The sequence below is a fragment of the Pithys albifrons genome, chromosome 25 (genome assembly GCF_047495875.1).
Source record: "Pithys albifrons albifrons isolate INPA30051 chromosome 25, PitAlb_v1, whole genome shotgun sequence".
Lineage (NCBI taxonomy): Eukaryota > Metazoa > Chordata > Aves > Passeriformes > Thamnophilidae > Pithys > Pithys albifrons.
Window position 1 is genome coordinate 2,043,465 of NC_092482.1, and position 22,639 is coordinate 2,066,103.

Sequence of the window (22,639 nt, forward strand, 5' to 3'; positions counted from 1 at the left end):
ATGGATTCAGTGGGAATGGGGAATGAGGATGTGGGGATGGATTCAGTGGGCATGGGGAATGGGGATATGGGGATGGATCAGGGATGGGAACAGGGACACTCATCTGCATCAGGGAGGGGACACTGGGCTGGGGAACATGGATGGAGTGGGAATGGGGAGGTGGGGATGGATCAGGATGGGATAAGGACAAGTAGCTGCATCAGGGAGGGGACACTGGGCTGGGGACAGGGATGGAGCGGGAATGGGGATGTGGGGATGGATCAGGATGGGGACAGGGACACTCATCTGCACGAGGGAGGGGACACTGGGCTGGGGAACATGGATGGAGAGGGAATGGGGATGCGGGGATGGATCCAGTGGGGATGGGGAATGGGGATGTGGGGATGGACCAGGGATGGGGACAGGGACATGCAGCTGTACCAGGGAGGGGACACTGGGCTGCACTGGGGACATGGATGGAGAGGGAATGGGGATGCGGGGATGGATTCAGTGGGGATGGGGAATGAGGATGTGGATGTGGGGATGGATCAGGATGGGACAGGGACACTCAGCTGCACCACAGACTGAACACTGGGCTCGGGAACATGGATGGAGCAGGAATGGGAAGGTGGGGATGGATCAGGGATGGAATAAGGGCACCGAGCTGCATCAGGGAGGGGACATTGGGCTGGGCTGGGGACATGGGGACGTGGCTGCCCTGGGAATGGGACACACGGATGCAGAGGGGATGGGGAATGTGGATGCAGAGGGAATGGGGATGCAGGGATGGATCAGGGATGGGGACAGGGACACTGGGCTGCACCACAGAGGGGACACTGGGCTCAGGAACATGGATGGAGCAGGAATGGGGATGCAGAGATGGATCAGGGATGGGGACAGACACACTGGGCTGCACTGGGGGTGGGACATCAGTCACATCAAGGACAACTCATGGCTGAACTGGGGACAGGGACACCGGGATGTGCTGGGGGCGGGGACACACGGAGGTGTCCCCTTGTAGCCTGGGCTGAGCTCGTGGGGTCCCCACAACGGGGTGCCCTCCTTGGAGGGTGGCAGTGCCACCTGGGGTGTCCCCTGGCAGCGCTGGGGTCCCGCTCCGGGGTGCGAGGTGAGATTCGGGGTGCGGGGCCACATCCCACACGTCCCCGGTGTCACGGACACAGCGACACCGTCACATCCTTCCCGTGGCTTTTACGAGCTTGGCTGGAGCTGCACCCAACCCCTGGGGGGGTCCATGGGTGCCTCCCACCCCCCGGGACTGGCATCCCACCCCCACCAGGACGGACAGCCGGGTGTGAGGGGGTGTCTGCCCGTCCCCAGCACCCCCCGGGTGGGTCTGGGGGGGTCGGGGCGGGGGTCGGGGCGCCGGTGCCAGGCGGTGAGTAAGCGGAGCGCGGGCAGGGAGGGCGGTAATTAAAGGGAGGCGCTCTCGCCACAGCAGGTTCCCACAAATGGGAGGCCCCGCGGCCACAGACACGGCACAACAAAGCACCGGGCAATTATTTGGCTCCAGTGGGAGCTGCTGGTCCCGTGGGGGCTGGAGCCAGCTGGGCACCCCCGGGCTGGCAGGGCTGGCACCGGGGCAGGGGGCAAAGGGGGTGGCGTGGGGTGGGTGAGGGACCCTCTGGAGAATGGTGGGTGGGTGGGGAAGCCCCTGGAGGGTCGTGGGGACCCTCTGGAGGGTCGTGAGGTGAGTGGGGGACCCCCTGGAGAGTGGTGGGGTGGGTGGGGGACCCCCTGGAGGGTCGTGGGGACCCTCTGGAGAATGGTGGGTGGGGAAGTCCCTGGAGGGTCGTGGGGTGAGTGGGGGACCCTCTGGAGAATGTTGGGGTGGGTGGGGGACCCCCTGGAGGGTCGTGGGGACCCTCTGGAGTGTCGTGGGGGGACCCTCTGGAGAGTGGTGGGTGGGTGGGGGACCCCCTGGAGGGTCGTGAGGTGAGTGGGGGGACCCTCTGGAGAATGGTGGGTGGGGGGACCCTCTGGAGTGTCGTGGGGTGAGTGGGGGACCCTCTGGAGAGTGGTGGGTGGGTGAGGTACCCTCTGGAGGGTCGTGGGGACCCTCTGGAGGGTCGTGGGGTGAGTGGGGGACCCTCTGGAGAGTGGTGAGTGGGTGGGGGGACCCTCTGGAGGGTCGTAGGGTGGGTGGGGGAACCCTCTGGAGAATAGTGGGTGGGTGGGGGACCCCCTGGAGGGTCGTGGGGTGAGTTGGGGACCCTCTGGAGGGTTGTGGGGTGGGTGGGGGGACCCCCAGCCCTACAAGGGGACTGAGCACCCCAACGACCCCCAAACCCCCTTAACCCCAAACCCAAATCCTTGTGAGGGGACCCCGATCCCCTCTGAGCACCTGAACCCTCCCGGGGGGTCCGGAGGGACCCCAACACTCTCCATCACCCCAATTCTGTGTCTGGGGACCCCCCACCCTCTCTGAGCACCCTGATCCCTGGAGGGGACCCCAAACCCCTCCTGCGACCCCACCGGGGGGAGTTGGGGTCCTTCAGGAGCCACTGTGGGGCGACACCAAGTTGGGGTCCCCCCCAGATCCTCCTCACAGACCGCCCTAGGGGGGCCTAGGGGGTTCCGAGGGGTCAGTGATGGCCGGAGGGGTCTGGGGGGTCCAGCGGGGTCAGCGATGGCCGGAGGGGTCTGGGGGGTCCCGAGGGGTCAGTGATGGCCGGAGGGGTCTGGGGGTGTCCCGAGGGGTCAGTGATGGCCGGAGGGGTCTGGGGGGTCCCGAGGGGTCAGTGATGGCCGGAGGGGTCTGGGGGGTCCCGAGGACCGGCCTTGGAGGGCGAGGGGGGTCCTGGAGCCCCCCCGGGGGATCCCCGGGACTCCCCACGACCCCACTGACGTCATCAGGCCTGAACTACTCAGGCCCGCCCCTCGTCCCGCTCTCCACCAATCACAAGCGCAAATCGGCAGCTTCGCATCTCTCATTGGTTTATATGCATGTCAATCAAATGCCCTCGGCCAATCGAGAGGCGTATTTTGGGCGGGTCGTCCCCCCAACTCGGCCTGTCAATCAAACAGCGGATGGGCATGGGCGGGTTAACGCCTATTGGCTGAGAGTGCTGTCAATCAAAGATCTGCCCTTCCATTGGGCTCTCTCGTCTGTCCGTCACCGCGGAGCTCCGCGCCCATTGGCGGAGCCGTCCCTCCATCACTCTCCCCATTGCTCGGCAGAGCTGCCAATCAACTTCAACCCCGCGACTGATTGGTCGGCCACCATCCGTCTCGCCGCCGATTGGCCAGAGCGGCGGTAAGCCGGGCGGGGATTGGCTCCGAGGCCGGCGCGGGGCGGGGCGCGCAGGGCGGTGCCCGGCGGAGGAAGATGGCGCCGTGAGCGGGTCGGAGCCGCCGCCGCCCCGCCCGGTCAGTGCGGGACGAGCGGGGCCCGGGGGTGGCGGGGCCCGGGGCGGCGGGGCCGGGCGGTCACCCCCGGCCTCCCCGCACCGCCCGCCCGCACCGCCCGCACCGCCCGCCGCGCTTCCGGCGCCGGGGCCCGGTCGGGGGCGGGCCCGGCCCTTCGGACCCGCCTCCCCGGGGACCGCCCGGAGGGGCCGGCGAGGGGGGCCCGGAGGGTCTGGGGGGTCACTCAGGGCCGCTCCGGGGTGGGGGGGTCAGTGTGGGGGTCCCCGGGCCGGGGGTGCCCGGGATGGGGGTCAGGTCTGGGTTAGGGGGGGATTCCTTCCCATGGTGGGATTTGGGAATGCTCTCCTGGTGGGATTCATTCCCTTGGGATTCATTCCTTGCGGGATTCGTTCTCGTGGTGGGATTTGGGCAGGTTCTCCTGGTGGGATTCATTCCCATGGTGGGATTTGGGCAGCTTCTCCTGCTGGGATTCATTCCCATGGTGGGATTTGGGAATGTTCTCCTGGTGGGATTCATTTCCTTGGGATTCATTCCTGGTGGGATTTGGGCAGGTTTTCCTGGTGGGATTCAATTCCTTGGGATTCATTCCTGGTGGGATTTGGGCAGGTTTTCCTGGTGGGATTCAATTCCTTGGGATTCATTCCTGGTGGGATTCATTCCCATGGTGGAATTTGAGGAAGTTTCTTTGGTGGGATTCGTTCCCCTGGTGGGATTTGGGAAGGTTCTCCTGGTGGGATTCATTTCCTTGGGATTCATTCCTGGTGGGATTCATTCCAATGGTGGGATTTGGGCAGGTTTTCCTGGTGGGTTTAATTTCCTTGGGATTCATTCCTGGTGGGATTTGGGCAGGTTCTCCTGCTGGGATTCATTCCAGTGGTGGGATTTGGGAATGTTCTCCTGGTGGGATTCAATTCCTTGGGATTCATTCCTGGTGGGATTTGTTCCCGTGGTGGGATTTGGGCAGGTTCTCCTGCTGGGATTCAATTCCTTGGGATTCATTCCTGGTGGGATTCATTTCCTTGGGATTCATTCCTGGTGGGATTTGTTCCCGTGGTGGGATTTGGGCAGGTTCTCCGGGATTCATTCCAGTGGTGGGATTTGGGAATGTTCTCCTGGTGGGATTCAATTCCTTGGGATTCATTCCTGGTGGGATTCATTTCCTTGGGATTCATTCCTGGTGGGATTCAATTCCTTGGGATTCATTCCTGGTGGGATTCATTCCCGTGGTGGGATCTGTGCCCTGGCAGTGCCAGGGGGCCCGTCCCTGCCCCGGGGGTGCCACAGGGGCACAAGGGCCCGGCGTTATCCCGGATTCCTGGGATTCCTGGGGCTCAGCCCCTCGGGAAAACACGGCCTGATGCCTCTGGATGTTTCCAGGGGGGCTGTCCTGGCTTTGGGGGTGCCCCACGATCCAGCTGATCCCACTCAAAGCCTTTCCATGGATGTGGAGCCATCCCAGCCATCCCAGCTCCCTCAATTCCAGCTGCTTCTCCTCCTGCCCCTCCTCACAACACCCGGGAATTTCCAAACAAAACCAACCTCTGGATGTTGGCAAATGGCTGGAATCCTGGAATCCCACCCTGTCCCGGTGTGTGGGAGCCAGAACAGGATTTAAACCAACCCCTCCCCAAATCCCAGCTGGATTATTCCCAGGTTTTGTGGATTTCCTGCTGTTGGGATGTCAATCCACAGGTGCTTGAGCTCTTGTTGGGGCTTTGAGTGCTCCTTTTTCCCTGACAAAGGGAGTTGCTCCTCTTGGATTTGGGTTTTCCCGGTGACCCTGCTTGGATCCATAATCCCGAGGGTTTGGTTTTTTTGGAATTGCTGAGTTTTCCATGGATTTTAGGGGCCTCTGGTTCCCCAGACTCTGATGTGAGTGGGGTGGGGATGGTGCTGGATCCGCAGCTTCTCCCTGGGTCATTATCCCTATTTATTTGTCTGGGATAATGGGATCTCCTGGGATGTGCCTCTGGTTGGTAGTCAGGGCTGTTAATCCTCAGCTCTTCCCTAATCCTGCTGGAAGGGAGGGTGCAGCCCCACAAATTCCCTGTTTTCTGGGAGGAAAGCTCCCAGCATTCCAGGAGGAACATTCCCTTTCATCCCAGGCCAGCGCTGGGCACCAGCCACCAGTGCCATCATCTCCAAGGGAATGGATGCCCTTTGCCAAGGAATGTGGCTGCTCATCCCCAATTCCCATGCCATTCCAGGGGACTCCAACCTGCCTTTTTCCAGGGATTTATGTGCTGTGGAAAAACCTGGAGAGGAGCCCTGGAGCTGGGGCTGGTCCAGATCATTCTGGTGAAAGGCTCCACATTCCCAAGGAGGAGAAGCATTTCCTGGGATATGCCAGGGATGTGGTGGGAGCCAGGGGGTCCCTCCTGTGGTTTTGGAAGAGCTGTGGCTGCTCCTCCTTTTCCTGGAGGAATTTCTCCTGGTTTAAGGGGTGACATCCAGCCCTTCCATGGGGCAACGACGTGGCCCCTGCGCTGTGCCAGCTCCAGAATGAAGGAACATCCCTGTTTTCCCTTTTTGCTGCTTCCAGAAAGGTCCTGGTTGTCCTTTCCAAGGTTGGATGTTGTGTCCCTGTCGCCCTCACCCAGGAAAATGAGGGAGAGCTGGGAATGCTCCCTGGGAATTGCCTTTGGTGGCAAACAGAGTGTGGGGAGAAGGGATGAATTTCTGTACCCCCTTTGTGACCCCCCCTCAGGAGGTGTGGGGCAGTTTGGGGGGTGCAGGGGGATACCAGGAGAATCCCATGGGATTGGGCTCATCCCTCTGCTCTCTCCCAGCAGCTCCAGGGACAGCATGGCTGCGACTGCTGCCGTCAGCCCCAGTGAGTACCTGCAGCCGGCCGCCTCCGCCGCCCAGGTGAGTGCAGGGCCCCCTCCCCAGCCCCGGGCACACGGGGGGAGTCCTGGGATGCAGGAGGAGCAGGGGCAGAGCCACTGTGGCTGTCAGGGGGAGGGCTGGTGGCAGCACAGGCTGGGGGGCTGTTTGGTGCTTGTTCCCAATCCCAACACCAGCTCTTCAGAGTGTGGATTCAATGCTTATTCCCAACACCAGTTCTCCCAGAGTGTTGGTTCAGTTCCTGTTCCCAATCCCACCACCAGCTCTTCAGAGTGTGGATTCAGTGCTTATTCCCAACACCAGCTCTCCCAGAGTGTGGATTCAGTTCCTGTTCCCAATCCCAACACCAGCTCTCCCAGAGTGTGGATTCAGTTCCTGTTCCCAATCCCACCACCAGCTCTTCAGAGTGTGGATTCAGTTCCTGTTCCCAATCCCAACACCAGCTCTCCCAGAGTGTGGATTCAGTTCCTGTTCCCAATCCCAACACCAGCTCTCCCAGAGTGTGGATTCAGTTCCTGTTCCCAATCTCACCACCAGCTCTCCCAGAGTGTGGATTCAGTTCCTGTTCCCAATCCCACCACCAGCTCTTCCAGAGTGTGGATTCAGTTCCTGTTCCCAGTCCCAACACCAGCTCTCCCAGTGTTGGTTCAGTTCCTGTTCCCAGTCCCAACACCAGCTCTTCCAGAGTGTGGATTCAATGCTTATTCCCAACACCAGCTCTCCCAGAGTGTGGATTCAATTCCTGTTCCCAATCCCAACACCAGCTCTCCCAGAGTGTTGTTCCTCCTCTCCACGTTGTGTTTCCCTTAAGGATCTCTCAGGTCAATACCACAAGGTGGTCTTGGAATTCAGGCTGCCTGTGACGCTCCAGGGGGTGGGATTGGGATAAATCCCACCAGGCTTCCTGGATATCCAGAGCTCTGTAGTGGTTGTGGGGACACAGGGATGTGATTTAAAGGCCATCCTGATGGCTTGAGGTGTGACGAGGTCTGGCTAAAGGTAATTAAGCACTTCCTTAATGAGGGGTGTCTCAGCGTGGACTGGACTCGCTCTCCAGGTGTTTGGCACATCCCTCCCTCTCTGACTTCCCTGTTTCTCTGCTCCCCAGGACTCCCAGCCCTCTCCCCTCGCCCTCCTGGCAGCCACATGTAGCAAGATCGGCCCTCCTGCCGTGGAAGCCGCCGCGACCCCCCCGGCCCCACCGCAGCCCACGCCGCGCAAACTGGTGCCCATCAAACCCGCCCCGCTGCCCCTGGGCTCCAGCAAGAACAGCATTGGCATCCTCTCATCCAAAGGGAACCTCTTCCAGATCCAGGGCTCCCAGGTGGGCACCTCCTACCCGGGGGGGCAGCTCTATCTCGCCATCCAGAACCCGACCGTCATCAGCAAGGGCTCCCGCTCCTCCTCCAGCATCCAGTACCAGGCGGTGCCACAGCTCCAGCCCGCGGCGGCACAGGCCATCCAGGTGCAGCCCAACGTCACCAACCAGATCCAGATCATCCCGGGCACCAACCAAGCCATCCTCACCCCTTCTTCATCATCCTCGTCCTCGTCCTCCTCCTCCTCCTCCTCCTCTCACAAGCCCGTGCCCATCAAACCGGCCCCGGCGCAGAAAGCGGGCGCGTCGCCGGCGCAGGGCACGGGCAGTGTGGTCAAGTTGCCCAGCAGTGGCAACGTCACCCTCACCTTGGCCAGCAACAACCTGGTGAGCCCCGAGCAGGGCACCCAGGCCCAGATCCTCACGGACAGCCCTTCCAAACCTGGCAAAAAACCTCGGAAAAAAGCCATGTCTCCTGCCCAACCCACCGCCGTGGCCGTGGCCGAGCAGGTGGAGACGGTGCTGATCGAGACAACAGCAGAGAACATCATCCAGGCAGGGAACAACCTGCTGATTGTGCAGAGCCCTGGCACGGGCCAGCCCGCCGTGGTGCAGCAGGTGCAGGTGGTGCAGCCCAAGGCTGAGCCCCAGGTGGTGCAGATCCCTCAGCAGGCCCTGCGTGTGGTCCAGGCCGCCTCCGCCACGCTCCCCACCGTCCCTCAGAAATCCTCCCAGAACTTCCAGATCCAGGCAGCAGAGCCCACTCCTACCCAGGTACCACCTCTGGAAGGGTCTCTGCTTGTTTTTTCTCCTCTCAGTGTTGCCAAGGGGTTTAGGAGCTGAAGGGTTTTGTGAGCCACCAAACCTGCCCAAATTAGCAACTGGTTTAGGCATTGCTGTGTGGGTTCTCTGTTGTCTAAGGAGGGTTGGGAGCACAGCCATTCCCTCTGCAGGGATTTAGGGGGTCTCCCATTCTGGCCACCTGCTTTTATAGGAGCTGGAGGAGCTCAGTGTCCTTGAAACCTCTCCTGAGCCCCAGGCTGGGGTGAGCCATCCTGCTTGGCAGCTCCTGGGAGATGGAGGGAGGTGGGAGGGGGCTCTCAGCCTGTGGATCTGTGACTTTGGTGTGGCCTTTGAAATCCAGACTGCAGGGCCAAAGCCAGGACCTTTCTCCAGGAGGCACACAAAGGGTCTTGAGATGCCCGTCCATGGCTCATGGCAGGCCCAGATTTACTTCCCTGTGAGGGTAGGCAGGCTCTGGCACAGTTTGCCCAGAGAAACTGTGGCTGCCCCATCCCTGGAAGTGTCCAAAGCCAGGTGGGATGGGACTTGCAGCAACCTGGGCAGGTGTGGGTGGGACTGGATGAGCTTTAAGGTCCCTTTCCACCCCAAACCATCCATGATTGCTGGGGTGTGTGGGAAGGGCAACCATTCCCAGTGCTCCCATCTCATCCCACTCCTCTCCTCCCCTCAGGTCTACTTCAAAACGCCCTCTGGTGAGCTGCAGACAGTGGTGCTCCAGGAGGCCTCCGCCGTGGCCGTGGCTCCGTCGGGGTCGTCCTGCAGCAGCCCCGTGTCCCGCAGCCCCGGCCCTGGCGGGGGCAGGAGGGCGGCCCCTCGCAAGGAGCGCCCCCTGCCCAAGATCGCGCCCGCCGGCGGCATCCTGGGCCTGAGCGCGGCACAGCTGGCGGCAGCTGCCCAGGCCGTGCAGACCATCAACATCAACGGCGTGCAGGTCCAGGGCGTGCCTGTCACCATCACCAACACCGGAGGTGGGCTGGGCTCTGCCCTGCTGTGGGCTGGGAAGGATGGGCAGGGGCACAGAGGGGTATGGGCAGCGCCCTGAGCCTCTGGAGAGGTGGGTTGGATGAGATCCCTCGTGCCCCAAGGCTGGATGTTGCTGTGCAGTGTCAGTGGCTCCTGTAGCTCCCATGGCTCCAGGAGTGTTTCCTGGCATGGATTTTGGGTGGTTCCAAGCCCATCCTGGTGGGCAGCACAGACTTCCTGCCGAGCTGCAGGAAACATCTGAGGCTTCTCAGAGCCCAGCCCAGCTCCATCCCCTCCTGAGCTCTGCACAGAAGACACTGAGCTGTTCCCAGGTCCTTGAGGTGTCTTTTTTTTGAGGTCTGTTTTTCCAGAGGGCTGGGACCCAACCAGGCAATGGGACAAGGTGTGGTTGTCCCTCCTGCAGCTGCCCCTGCCATGGATCAGGCTGCCAAATCCCAATCCCAGTGCTGGGACATCTCCCTGCACCTGCTGGGAGTGATGGCTGCTGGTTTGCACTCCAACAGCTGAACCAGGAGAGGCACATTCACACACACAGCTCTGTGCTTCAACTTCCATAGCAAGGGATCACCATTCCCAGGGAGTGAACTCACCTCCTGGGATCTTCCTTAAGCCAAACCCAGCCAGACATGAGCCACAGACAGCCCTGGTGCCCCTCAGTGCCTGATTGCAGGACAGTCACATCCCTGCAGCCACTCTGTCCCCACTGCTGCCACCAAACCTTCCCAGGGAGCCGAGGGGAGGGAGCTGTGCCTGCAGGAGGTTTATCTCCTTCCCAATCCAGCCAGACCTGCTGCCTTGCTGTGGTTTCTGTCCCAGCAGCAGCCCAGGCTCGGTTTGGCAGTGGGAAGCTGTTCCTTCTTGCTTGGCTTAACCCATGTCAGCAGAAAACTCAGCCTGTTGTGGTTTCCTGCTCCACCTTGGCCACTGTTCTCCCGGGACTGACTTTCGGGGGGGGTTAATTTTTTAATTGGAACGTGGGGCCGGCCTGGAGCGCCAGGGAGATGCCAAGGGCAGATGTGGAGGGGACTGGTAGGACCTGCTGGCTGCCCACAGGTGCAACGAGCCGAGTCAGGTCTCAGCCTGGGTTCAGCAAGGACATTCCCACCTCCAGTGCTGCCAGGGAGCTGCTCCAACCCTTGGCTTTGCTCTTCCTTCCCAGTGCATTCCTTCGCTCTGCCTGTGCTGCCCTCCATCCTCCCTCTCTGCCATCACCCCTCTGCTCTGCTGCTGAATCCCACTCCTCCTCTTCCTCCTGCTCCTCCTCCTCCTCCTCCCTGCTGCCCTGGGAGCAGCATTCCAGCTTGCTGATGCTGATCCCATCTTCTTCTTTCCAGCCCCTGTCCCGGCTCTCCGGGTGCTGCCGCCTCCGTGAGCGCCCGAGCCTGGAACGACCCTTAAGGGTCTGGGGTAAGTCCCGTTTTTTTGCTCAATATATTGCACGTTTTTTCAAAGTTTCTTTTTTGTTTCCTCTTTGAACCATTTCCCCACCCCGAAGGGTCGAACCGAAAACTTTGAAAAACCGCACAGTATATTCAGAAAAAAGGGGACTTACCAGGGGGAGCTGTGGCAGTGCTGCATGTGGGGCTGGGGGGGATGAGATTTGGCGTGGGGGGGACAAGATTTGGGGTGTCCCGTGCTCTTGGTGGGGGGTCCTCCCTCCATCCAGCTCCAGAGGGCTCGGCAGAACCCGTGGGAGGAGCGTGGATGGCTCCTGACCCCCCTTGTCCTCCCCAGGCCAGCAGCAGCTGACGGTGCAGAATGTGTCTGGCAACAACCTGACCATCAGTGGGCTGAGCCCGACCCAGATCCAGCTGCAGATGGAGCAGGCGCTGTCTGGAGAGGTCCAGCCTGGAGAGAAGAGGCGGAGGATGGCCTGTACCTGCCCCAACTGCAAGGATGGGGACAAGAGGTGAGTGTGGAGTGGTGCATCCCATGGGAATGCCACCCATCCCTGAGCCTCACCCTGCCTTGTGATCTGGTTATTAAAGTTACTAGAAGTGCCTCTGCCTGGATTAAGGAATGAGACCATGTGCCAAAGTCAGTGGTGTGGGTTTTATCTGACAGTAAATGTGAGGCAGAGAGAGAGAGAAATAGGAAAAAGGAGTGCAGGGAGAAGAAAGAGAGGAGCACAGGGAGATTAAGCAGAAAATGTATCACCACTGTGGAACCTGCAGCATCCTGTGGGTCATCTCGGTGATGGGGATCCCATAGAACATGAATCCAGTGGATTAATATAATTCAGGAGATTCCAGACACCTCCTCTGGAGAGGGGAGCTTTGCAGGGTTCATTATTCCAGAATTAAAAAGGCCAAAGCTCCTCAGGTAGATTGAAGAAGAAATGAAGAAGAAGAAACAAAGTGCTTAAGTCTTGTTTTGCTCTCCAGACAGTGGGATGAGCTTTGCTTAGTTCTCCTCAGACTTGAGATAATTAGACAACAATCTGATCTCCAGTTCTCCATCACAGCCTGAACTCCACTCAGGAGGCATTTTTGGGAGCAGGGGGTGCTTTGGTGGTTCCAGACACAGTTTGCCAGAGAGTCCAGGACTGTGACACTCCCCACCTGTCCCTCTGCAGGCTGGGGGATCCAGGGAAGAAGAAGCACATCTGCCACATCCCGGAGTGCGGCAGAACCTTCCGGAAGACGTCGCTGCTGCGGGCGCACGTGCGGCTGCACACGGGGGAGAGGCCCTTCGTCTGCAGTTGGGTGTTCTGCGGGAAGCGCTTCACGCGCTCCGACGAGCTGCAGCGGCACGCGCGGACACACACAGGTCTGGGGGCCCGGGCACCCCAAACCCTGCCCTGGGGCACCCCCAAACCGGCCCCAGGGCACCCCAAACCCTGCCCCGGGGCACCCCCAAACCTGCCCCAAGGCACCCCCAAACCCTGCCCCAGGGCACCCCCAAACCTGCCCCAGGGCACCCCCAAATCCTACCCCAGGGCACCCCCAAACCCTGCCCCAGGGCACCCCCAAACCTGCCCCAGGGCACCCCCAAATCCTACCCCAGGGCACCCCCAAACCCTGCCACGGGCATCGGGGGCACCCCCAAATCCTGCCCCGGGGCACCCCCAAACCTGCCCCAGGGCACCCCCAAACCCTGCCCCAGGCATCGGGGGGCACCCCCAAACCTGCCCCAGGGCACCCCCAAACCCTGCCACGGGCATTGGGGGGCACCCCCAAACCCTGCCCCAGGGCACCCCCAAACCCTGCCCCAGGCATCGGGGGGCACCCCCAAACCTGCCCCAGGGCACCCCCAAACCCTGCCCCAGGCATCGGGGGGCACCCCCAAACCCTGCCCCAGGGCACCCCCAAACCCTGCCCCAGGCATCCTGGGACACCCCCAGACCTGCCCCAGGCATTGAGGGGCACCCCCAAATCCTGCCCCAGCCATCCTGGGACACCCCTCAAATCCTGCCTCAAACACCCTGGGACACCCCTCAAATCCTGCCCCAGCCATCCTGGGACACCCCTCAAATCCTGCCCCAGCCCATCTTGTGTTGTCCTTGTGGGTGGAGTTATTGGTGGGGCTTGAGGGTTTTGGGGGGTCTCTGCTGCTTTTGCGTTGTCCTGATGATGGAGCTGCTGTGGGAAGGGAATGAGGGGATGAAGGGGGACATGCCCTGGGGGTGTCACCACCACCCCAGGAGCCACCAGTAGGACTGGGATGATGTGGTTGGAATTACTGGGGAGGGGCTGGAGGATTTTGGGGGGTCTCTGCTGCCTTTGGGTTGTGCTGATGATGGTGGTGGTGTGGGAAGGGGATGAAGGGGGACCTGTCTTGGGGGTGCCACCACTGTCCTGACCGTGGCAGGTTCAGGAGAGCGCAGGGACAGCCCTGCTGGGCTCATGTGCCACCAGCAGGTGCCACCCCTGAGTGTCCCCTCTCCCCGCAGGTGACAAGAGGTTCGAGTGCGCCCAGTGCCAGAAACGCTTCATGCGCTCGGACCACCTGAACAAGCACTACAAAACCCACCTGGTCACCAAGAACTTGTAGGGGCAGGAGCTGCCCCCAGACCCCCCAGCCACGGACAGCCCCGTGGGCACTCCAGAGCCCCGGGGAGGGACCCCCGGGGCCACCCCCCTGCCCTCCTGCACCCCAGAGGGGTGAGGGGCCACCCCCCCTGCGGACCCCCAGGGTCAGGGGGCGGCCCAGGAGCCGGGCACGGAGGGGAGAGGCTCCACAGCACATTCCTACTTTGTATTTAAAGTCTATAAATAGCTATAAATATCTATATCCCCCCTTTGGAAGGTCCCCTTTTTCTATGGAGATCGTTGCCTTACGCTCCCGATTCCCACCCTGTGGATCATGAGTGCTTTTCTAATCTCTATTTAATCCCTCTCTAAGACCCTCCCCATCCCACCCTCGCTTTTTCTCCTCCTGTTTCTTTCCCAAAACATAATTTTATTCTTTCTCCCTCCCTCTCTCTTTCTCTCTTTCTTAACTTTTAATTCCCAAGAATGTGGAAACGTTTTCCTTTTGAATCCTGGCACTTCCCGGTGCCCTTTCCCTGCCCCGTGTGCCCTCCCTCTCTGTGTATAGTGTACATTGTATCATAGATTATATTGCTTTGGAGCTTTTAAATTAAACAAAGTCCACTTTATTTTTTAGTTGTAACAGCCCGAGGGTGTTTCCCTGGATTATGTGATGGATCTGTTCCTGTTTTTTGAACTGTACCTGGAGACAGCCAGGAGCTTTCCTTGCTAAATAAATTTAGTCACCAGAGGCAAACCCAGTGCAGCCTGTGCCACCAAAGAGTCCTTTCTTTCCAGAGCTGGGAATATTCCGGATCCAGCGGGATGTGAGGAGCTGAGGGGAGCAGGAAAGTGGGATTTATTTACAGGAATCCTCAGGTATCGCTGGAAATGGAATTTACTTCCAGGAGAATAGTCCTGGAGCTGCTGCTCCCACGAGCTGCAGGGACATGAGCGTGGGCTTGTCCCCAAATCCCAGTGTCCCACACCTTCCCTGTCCCCCTTGTCCCTTGTCACCATCCCCCAGGTCCAGATATCCCATTCCCATTTTCCTTCTCCCCATTGCCCCCAAGCTCAGGGGTGTCCCCTAAACCCAAATACCCCATTCCCATTTCCTTGTCCCCATTGTCCCCAAGCTCAGGGGTGTCCCCCAGACCCCAAAATCCCATTCCCATTTTCCTTGTCCCCATTGTCCCCAAGCTCAGGGGTGTCCCCCAGACCCAAAAATCCCATTCCCATTTTCCTTGTCCCCATTGTCCCCAAGCTCAGGGGTGTCCCCCAGACCCAAATACCCATCCCCACTCTCCTATGCCCAGTGTCCCCAAATCCCTGTGTCCCCCCATCTCCCAGCCCCTGCCCTTGTCACCATCTCCCAGACCAGTTATCCCGTCCCCCCTCCCTGTCCCGTGTCCCCAAGTCCCCGTGTCCCCCTCCCGGCGGTCGCGGTCCCTTTAAGGCCCCCACCACGTGCCTGTTTGCACCCCAACGCCACTTCCGGGTCTCCTCACCACGCCCCTCCATTTCCTCCAATTGGCTGCCAGCGCTCCATTCCGCGGGTTCTCATCTCCGCTCTCTATTGGCTGTCGGGGTGGGGGCGTGGCCAAGGCTCGCCACGCCCCCGTGCGGTGGGGGCCGCGCTCGGCTCCGGCGCGATGGACCTGGAGGGGCTGCGGAAAAACTACCGGGGGGACACGGAGGTGCGACAGGGCGGGCACGGGGGTCCTGCGGCGGGGACACCTCCCGGGATGTCCCCAGGACCTCGGGTGACACCCCCCACATTGTCCCCAAGGCCTTGGGTGACCCTTTACATTGTCCCTAAGACCTCAGGTGACACCCCCAGATTGTCCCCAAGACCTCAGGTGACCCCTTGCATTGTCGCTAAGACCTCTGGTGACCCGGCCACACGGTCACACTGTCCCTTAGACTTCGGTGACCCCCCCAGGTTGTCCCCAAGACCTCAGGTGACCCCTTTTACATTGTCCCCAAGACATCTGGTCACTGCCTTCCCTTCCCCCACCCCCAGGTTGTCCCCAAGACCTTGGGTGACCCTTTACACTGTCCCTTAGACCTCGGTGACCCCCCCAGATTGTCCCCAAGACCTCAAGTGACCCCTTACATTGTCCCTAAGACCTCTGGTGACACCCCCAGATTGTCCCCAAGACCTCAAGCGACCCCTTACATTGTCCCTAAGACCTCTGGTGGCCCTCCCAGGTTGTCCCCAAGGCCTGGACTGACCCCCCCACCCCTCGGTTGTCACCTCATGCCCTGTGCTGTTCGTGCCCTCGAGCCTGATGTGACTCCCACAAGTGCCCGCTGTGTCCCCAAAGCCCAGAGTCCCCAAAGCCTCACAGTGTCCCCCCATGTCCCCAGGCCTTCGAGGAGCAGCACTTGGTGTCCCACGATCCCATCGAGCAGTTCCGAGCCTGGTTCCAGGAGGCGCTGCAGTGCCCGGACATCGGCGAGGTCAACGCCATGTGCTTGGCCACCTGCACCAGGTGACACGGGGAGGGGGGACATGGGGACCAGGGGTGTCCCCTGGCCGTGGGGAGGGTCCTGCCCTCACCCCCCCCCCGTCCCTCTGCAGGGACGGGAAACCCTCGGCCCGGATGGTGCTGCTGAAGGGGTTTGGGCAGGACGGATTCCGCTTCTTCACCAACCACGAGAGCAGGAAGGGGAAGGAGCTGGTGAGGGCTGGGGGGTCTGGGGAGGGTTCTGGGGGTCCCCAGGGGGACAGCAGCTTCCCAGCCCCTCTCCCCTGGCACTGGGGCTGTGGTTTGGGTCGAGGTTGTGCCCAACACCCCTGGAGGCAATTCCTGCCTCGGCACATTCCGGGTATCCCGGATTTCTGCAGCTGGGAGTGATGTGGGTGTGCTGACAGCTCTGCCCCCTCTCCCCCAGGATTCCAATCCCTTCGCTTCCCTCGTCTTCTACTGGGAGCCCCTCAACCGGCAGGTGGGTTGGGGTCCCCTGGGGATGGGGGGGGAGCACGGCTGGATCCCTGGAATGGGGTCAGGAAGTGGGGGCTGCCCCTCAGGGGGGCACCTTGGGGCTCACACGGGGTGGGGGTCCCACTCCGAGGGGTCCCAGCCCCTGGAGGGGAGATGGGAGGGGGGTGTTTTGGGGGGAATAGTCAGGAAATGGGGAGTTTGGGTGGGAAATCAGGGAATGGGGAGTTTGGGTGGGAAATCAGGGAATGGGGTGTTTGAGTGGAGGGAAAATCAGGGAATGCGGAGTTTGGGTGGATGGAAAGTCATGGAATGGCATTTCCATGCCTGGGAGTCCCTTTGGAGCTGTTGGATGGAGGTCAGCTGATGGGAGCACCTGCATCTTGGGTGGGAAATCAGGGAATGTGGAGTTTGGGTGGATGGAAAGTCAGGGAATGGGGAGTTTGGGTGGGAAATCAGGGAATGGGGAGTTTGAGTGGAGGGAAAATCAGGGAATGGGGAGTTTGGGTGGGAAAGTCAGACTATGGGGAGTTTGGGTGGGAAATCAGGGAATGGGGAGTTTGGGTGAAGGGAAAGTCAGGGAATGGGGAGTTTGGGTGAAGGGAAAATCAGGGAATGGGGAGTTTGGGTGGGAAATCAGGGAATGGGGAGTTTGGGTGGGAAAGTCAGGGAATGGTGCATTCCCATGCTTGGGATCCCCTCTGGAGCTGCAGCTGGGCTGCTGTTCCCGGCACAGATCCGGGTCGAGGGCTCCGTGAAGCGGCTGCCGGAGGAGGAATCCGAGCGGTACTTCCAGTCCCGGCCCAAGAGCAGCCAGATCGGGGCCGTGGTGAGCCGGCAGAGCTCCGTCATCCCGGACCGGGAGGTGAGCCCGGCCCTTCCCACGGGGGTCCCTGGGGTGCTGCCCCCCCCTCGGGCCCCTTCACCCCATCCCTGTCCGGCAGTTCCTGCGGCAGCGGAACGCGGAGCTGGAGCAGCGGTACCGGGACACGGCGGTGCCCAAGCCGCAGTACTGGTGAGCCTTGGGGGGCTGTGGGCAGGGGGGCTGTGGCACCCGGAGTGCCCCCCTAAAGCCCTGCGTGTCCCTGGCAGGGGTGGGTACATCCTGGAGCCGGAGGTGGTGGAATTCTGGCAGGGCCAAACCAACCGGCTGCACGACCGGATCGTGTTCCGGCGGCTGCGGGACCGCTCGGCCCCGCTCGGGGCCATGACCCACCGGGGACACGGGGACTGGGTCTACGAGCGCTTTGCCCCCTGAGGAGGCTCTGGAATGTCACCTGTGCCAAAGCCACCCCCCTGTCCCTTGAAATGCATCCTGAGCCCCGGGAATTCCAGCGGGAGGGCTCCAACCCCAGCGCCTTCATCCCCTTCTGCCTCCCCCTGGTGCGTCCCCAAGTCCATCTGCATCCACTCACTGCGTTATTAACCCTTGCTGGTGGTTAATTAATCATGTTAATGATTGTGGAGGGACCAATCGTGACCCCAGTGACCTCCCATCCTGCTGCTGTCACGCCTCGTGCTCCGTGTTTTGCCTGGAATCGTGGAATGTGCTCGATCCCCGCTGGGTTATTGCTATTACTTAATTAAGTTATTTAATAATGTCACCACTGTGTCACCCCTGGCTCTCTCCCAGGGCTGTGCCACCCCAACCCTCACGCTGTCCCCTCCTCCAGCTGCTTGTCCAAGCTTGGAAAAAATAAACCTGGATGTGGAGGAGGTTTGGGTTAATGTTTAGCCACACAGGGCCGGGCTCTCCTGGAGCAGTTGGAGCTGGAAGGAGCCAGGAATCCTGGCCCTGGATCCAGCACTGGGTCACATCCCAGTGAAACCAGCCCTGAATCCCAGTCCTGGACACGGCACTGGGTCACATCCCAGTGAAACCAGCCCTGAATCCCAGTCCTGGACACGGCACTGGGTCACATCCCAGTGAAACCAGCCCTGAATCCCAGTCCTGGACACGGCACTGGGTCATATCCCAGTGAAACCAGCCCTGAATCCCAGTCCTGGACACGACACTGGGTCACATCCCAGTGAAACCAGCCCTGAATCCCAGTCCTGGACACGACACTGGGTCACATCCCAGTGAAACCAGCCCTGAATCCCAGTCCTGGACACGACACTGGGTCACATCCCAGTGAAACCAGCCCTGAATCCCACCCTGGATCCAGCACTGGGTCACATCCCAGTGAAACCAGCCCCAGATAACCTTCCTGCTCCCAGTTTGTTGACCCAGCCTCTGGCTCTTGGAGCAGGATCGTGCCAAGAGTTGTCCTTGTCCTGTGGTTCCCACCCTGGATGGTGGAAGGGCAGCCCTGGGAGGGGGAGCCGGGTTAGGTGGCCAGAGGGGACTGTCACACACCTCGTGCTGGTGTCACAGCCCCACTTGGTGGCCTCGGACCCCCCAGCTGTGCCCATCTCTAGGGAGGACCCTCCAGCTGTGCAGGACCCCCCAGCTGTGCCCATCCCTAGGGAGGACCCTCCAAATGTGCAGGACCCTCCAGCTGTGCCCATCTCTAGGGAGGACCCTCCAGCTGTGCCCATCCCTCGAGAGGGCCCTCCAGCTGTGCCCATCCCTCAGGAAGAGCCGAGGGGACAGTGGGATGCCCCAGGAAGGGGCTGGGGGTGGCAGCACAGCTGGCTCTGCCCCCCATCCTGGCAGGAGGAGCAGGACCCGAGCCCAGACACCCCAAGATGGGTGTTATGACCCGATGGGCTCCACTCTCCTCCTGTTGCTCCCTCCCTTCCCTCCCGGGAACAAAGAGCAGGCTGAGAGCAAACAGAGCCAAGGGCGGGGACCCAGGGGGGGTGCCCTGGCTGCCCTGGCACCGGCTCTGTGCCGGGAAACGAGGGGTGGGACTCGGGCACTTGGCACCCTCTGGCTTTTGTCAGAGCTGGGAAGCTCTTGGAGCTGCAGAGCTCTGGCACAGCCACACCCTGAGGGACAGGGGCGGTGGCACCAAGGGCACCGGCCACCCCTGCCTGTCCCCTGCTCCTTGGGGACAGGGATTCCCTGGGATGGCTCCACTCCCACCTGGGTCTTCCTCAGGATCTGGAGCCTTCCCAGGGATCTGCTGAGCTCTCCCAGAGCTGCCTCTGCTTCCACCCCCAGGTGTCCCCTGTCCTCGGGGTCAGGGATTCTCTGGGATGGCTTTGCTCCCACCTGGGCTCTGGATCCTTCCAGAGCCCTCCCACTCTTCCAGGCCAGGTCTGGGGATCTGCTGAGATTTCCCTGGAGCTGCCTCTGCTTCCATCCCATACAGGATTAGGGATTCCCGGGGATGGCTCTGCTCCCACTGGGGTCCCAGAGGGATCCAGAGCTCTCTACCCTGTCAGGCCAGACCCAGGGATCCGCTGAGCTCTCCCAGAGCTGCCTCTGCTTCCAGGCCTGGTTTATTAACAACAGTTAATTAGCAGCAAGTTCAAGAGCTTCCAACACCCCAAACAAACAGCGGGAGACCCTCAGGGTTGGTTCCTCCTGGGAGCTCTCCGAGGTTGCTGTGGAAGCAGCTCAGGGTGGATTTTGCCCACCGGGGCAGGGAAGTGCCACATTCCATGTTTTGGGGGTGACTTGGCAAGGACATGGAGTGAGGGGGCTTGGTGTGGGCCTGGGGCAGAGCTGGGTGGGCTCTGGTGGCCACTGAACTGGGGGAGCATCCTCTTCCCAGTATGAACCAGTCAGTCTCAGGGGGCAGTCAGTCAAAGAGGGTCCTTGATCATCCCTGAGATAAACTCCATGCTGAGTCCTGTCTCCTCCTGGAACTCTCGGGCTGGCCAGGGGATGACATCCCATCCAGCATTCCTGGGGTGGCCGGGGGGTGACATCCCATCCAGCATTCCCGGGGTGGCCGGGGGGTGACATCCCATGTGGCATTCCTGGAGTGGCTGGAGGGTGACATCCCATCTGACATTCCCGGGGTGGCCGGAGGGTGACATCCCATGTGGAATTCTCGGGGTGGCCGGGGGGTGACATCCCATGTGGCATTCCTGGGGTGGCCAGGGGGTGACATCCCATGTGGCATTCCCAGGGTGGCCGGAGGTGACATCCCATCCAGCATTCCCAGGGTGGCCGGAGGTGACATCCCATGCCCCCGGGTCACTTGTCCTCGCGCTCGGTGGCCCCGCACAGGTTGGGATGCTCGGCCAGCGTCGCCCTCACTTTCTTCTTCTCCTTGAAGCGCCCCGAGTTAGAAACCTTGACGTGCTTCCCCTTGGTGCTCTTGTCCACGAGCTTCTCCAGGCGGGCAGCGAAGCCCGGGGGTCCCTCGGGGTCTGTGCCCTCCTGGGTGTCCCCCGTGGGGGCCGCGGGGCCGTCGGGGCTCTCGTACAGCACGGTGGGCGCTGCCTGGCGCTTCCTCAGGAACGTCAGCTTCCACCAGCCGTGGCTCTCAGCCATCCTGGAAGGGAACTGGGGGTCGTGCTCCCTCCTGGGGGTCCCTCAGTCCCTGTCCCAGCTCCAGCCTTGAGATTCCAGAGGGATGGGATCACAGAATCACAGACTGTTCTGAGTTGGAGAGACCCACAACAATCGAGTTCAGCTCTTAAGTCTGGAGAAGAGGAGGCTCAGAGGTGACCTCAGCACTGTCTGGAACTCCCTGAAGGGAAGTTCTGGCCAGGTGGGGGTTGGTCTCTTCTCCCAGGCACTCAGCAATAGGACAAGGGGGCACGATGGGCTCAAGCTCTGCCAGGGGAAATTGAAGTTGGAGATGAGAAAGAAATTCTTTGCAGAGAGAGTGCTCAGGCATTGGAATGGGCTGCCCAGAGAGGGGGTGGATTCCCCATCCCTGAAGGTTTTTCAGCTGAGCTTGGCCGTGGCACTGAGTGCCATGATCTGGTAAAGGGACTGGAGTTGGACCAAGGGTTGGACTTGATGATCTCGGAGGGCTTTTCCAACCCAATCCATTCTGTGATTCTGTGGATGTGGGACTGAGTGAGAATCCACCATGTCTTGATCCAACCCCACTGTGATCACCAGCCCAGGGCACTCAGTGGCCTGGGCTGGTGATCACAGTAGGGTTGGATCAAGGGTTGGACTTGATGATCTTGGAGGTCTTTTCCAATCCTTGCCCTGGGCTGGTGATCACAGTGGGGTTGGATCAAGGGTTGGACTTGATGATCTGGGAGGTCTTTTCCAACCCAATCCATTCTATGATTCTGTGACCCACAGAGGGGATTGAACCCATGACCTTGGCATTATTACAACCAAGTTTTAAGCACCTGAGCTGATCTCAGGGTTGTTGTGGGTCCCTTCCAACTCAGAATAGTCTGTGATTCTGTGACAGTCTGTGAAGATGGTTCAGGGCCTGAAGAGAGAGGGCACTGAGGGGGAGACCTCAGTGCAGGGACAACTTCCTTGGAATGCTTTGCCAAAGGAAGCTCTGGCACATCTGCGGTGGGACCAGGGGTGGGGGGACACCCCGCGGGGACCAGGAGGGGGATGTTCCATGGCTTGGGAATTGCGGAGCGCCGGGAAAAGGCCTCTGGCAGCGCCGGGAGGTGCCTTATCAGCCACGTGTAGCGGGGCAGGGAGGGAGCCCGGGGAGCAAACAGGAACAGGAACTGGGAACAGGTGGGAGCTGGGGAGGTGCCAGGGTGCCACCCCGGCTCTGGGGGTGGCCTTTGCCGGTGGGGACAACCAGGAGCGTTGCAGGGGCTTGGGAATGTTCGGGGAGCATTCCAGGAAGGCTCCGACAATCCAGGAAGGCTCCGGAGCCGCGCGTGGCTCCAGGGCAGGAACCAGGGCAGGAACCGGGGCAGGAATCAGGGCAGGGACCAGGGCAGGCGGTTCCCGACAGGAGCAGCCAAGCGCTTCCCTGGCCGCGGGCACGGAGGGGATTCCCATCGCCCTGTGCCCATCCCGGTGGGCACCACAGCCCCGTGTCCCCCCCCGCGCTCAGCCACGACCGACCCCAGCCCGACCCCTCCCCAGTGGCACCCCCGGCATCACTTTGGGGGGATCGAAAACCTCCTTGTCCCACTTTTCCCCACTGTGGGAGGAGGGATAAAGTCACAGTGCCCCCCGTGCCCCCCCACCTGCCCCTCCTTGTGCCAGAGCCAGGTGGGACCACCCCGACCCTGTCCCCGGAGTTTCCACATCCCGTCCCCACCACGGGCACCCCATCGCTGTACCTGCTCCTGCCACGCCCGGGGGTGACCCGGGGGTGTCCCCGGGGGTGTCCCGGGGGGTCCCGGCCGGGCAGCGCAGGCAGGTGCCCTTTACCTGCCGCTGTCCCGGTGTTCCCGTCAAGGTGAACCCGCGCCCAAACCCCTCCTGCCGGAGCAAACAGCGGGGCCGGACCAGGCACGGCTGAATATTCATGACCGGGAGCGGTGCCAGCCCCGGGCGGGTGGCCCTGGGTGGCCGTGGCACCGCTCCAGTGTCGCCGCTCCGGGGGTCAGGAGGG

The 22,639-nt window shown here is 61.2% G+C and overlaps 3 protein-coding genes across 8 annotated transcripts; 2 read left to right on the forward strand and 1 right to left on the reverse strand.

The window, feature by feature from the left end:
• Positions 1–3,301: 3,301 nt before the first annotated feature.
• On the forward strand, positions 3,302–14,054 carry SP2 (Sp2 transcription factor). 4 transcript variants are annotated; one of them, XM_071577452.1, is made up of 7 exons: positions 3,302–3,369; positions 6,159–6,237; positions 7,325–8,308; positions 9,009–9,306; positions 11,057–11,231; positions 11,898–12,091; positions 13,215–14,054. In XM_071577452.1, the coding sequence occupies exons 2-7, from the start codon at positions 6,175–6,177 to the stop codon at positions 13,313–13,315; spliced, it is 1,815 nt and encodes a 604-aa protein (XP_071433553.1). In that variant the 5' UTR covers positions 3,302–3,369; positions 6,159–6,174; the 3' UTR covers positions 13,316–14,054. The 4 variants fall into 4 exon arrangements, with proteins under 4 accessions (XP_071433553.1, XP_071433551.1, XP_071433549.1 ...); XM_071577450.1 differs by having other exon boundaries at positions 3,303–3,369; positions 6,162–6,237; XM_071577448.1 differs by lacking the exon at positions 3,302–3,369 and adding an exon at positions 3,670–4,957.
• An 848-nt stretch (positions 14,055–14,902) lies between these two features.
• Positions 14,903–17,954, forward strand: PNPO (pyridoxamine 5'-phosphate oxidase). The gene is made up of 7 exons (XM_071577406.1): positions 14,903–14,990; positions 15,664–15,788; positions 15,878–15,977; positions 16,192–16,245; positions 16,975–17,103; positions 17,183–17,253; positions 17,331–17,954. Exons 1-7 carry the CDS (start codon positions 14,946–14,948, stop codon positions 17,494–17,496), a joined length of 690 nt encoding a protein of 229 aa, XP_071433507.1. The 5' UTR covers positions 14,903–14,945; the 3' UTR covers positions 17,497–17,954.
• A 1,590-nt stretch (positions 17,955–19,544) lies between these two features.
• On the reverse strand, positions 19,545–22,489 carry PRR15L (proline rich 15 like). Of its 3 annotated transcripts, none has more exons than XM_071577066.1 (2): positions 22,365–22,489; positions 19,545–20,632 (listed from the first exon to the last, which is right to left on the reverse strand). In XM_071577066.1, the coding sequence occupies exon 2, from the start codon at positions 20,629–20,631 to the stop codon at positions 20,332–20,334; it is 300 nt and encodes a 99-aa protein (XP_071433167.1). In that variant the 5' UTR covers position 20,632; positions 22,365–22,489; the 3' UTR covers positions 19,545–20,331. The 3 variants fall into 3 exon arrangements, with proteins under 3 accessions (XP_071433167.1, XP_071433166.1, XP_071433165.1); XM_071577065.1 differs by having other exon boundaries at positions 19,546–20,696; XM_071577064.1 differs by having other exon boundaries at positions 19,546–20,916.
• Between the last annotated feature and the right edge of the window lie 150 nt (positions 22,490–22,639).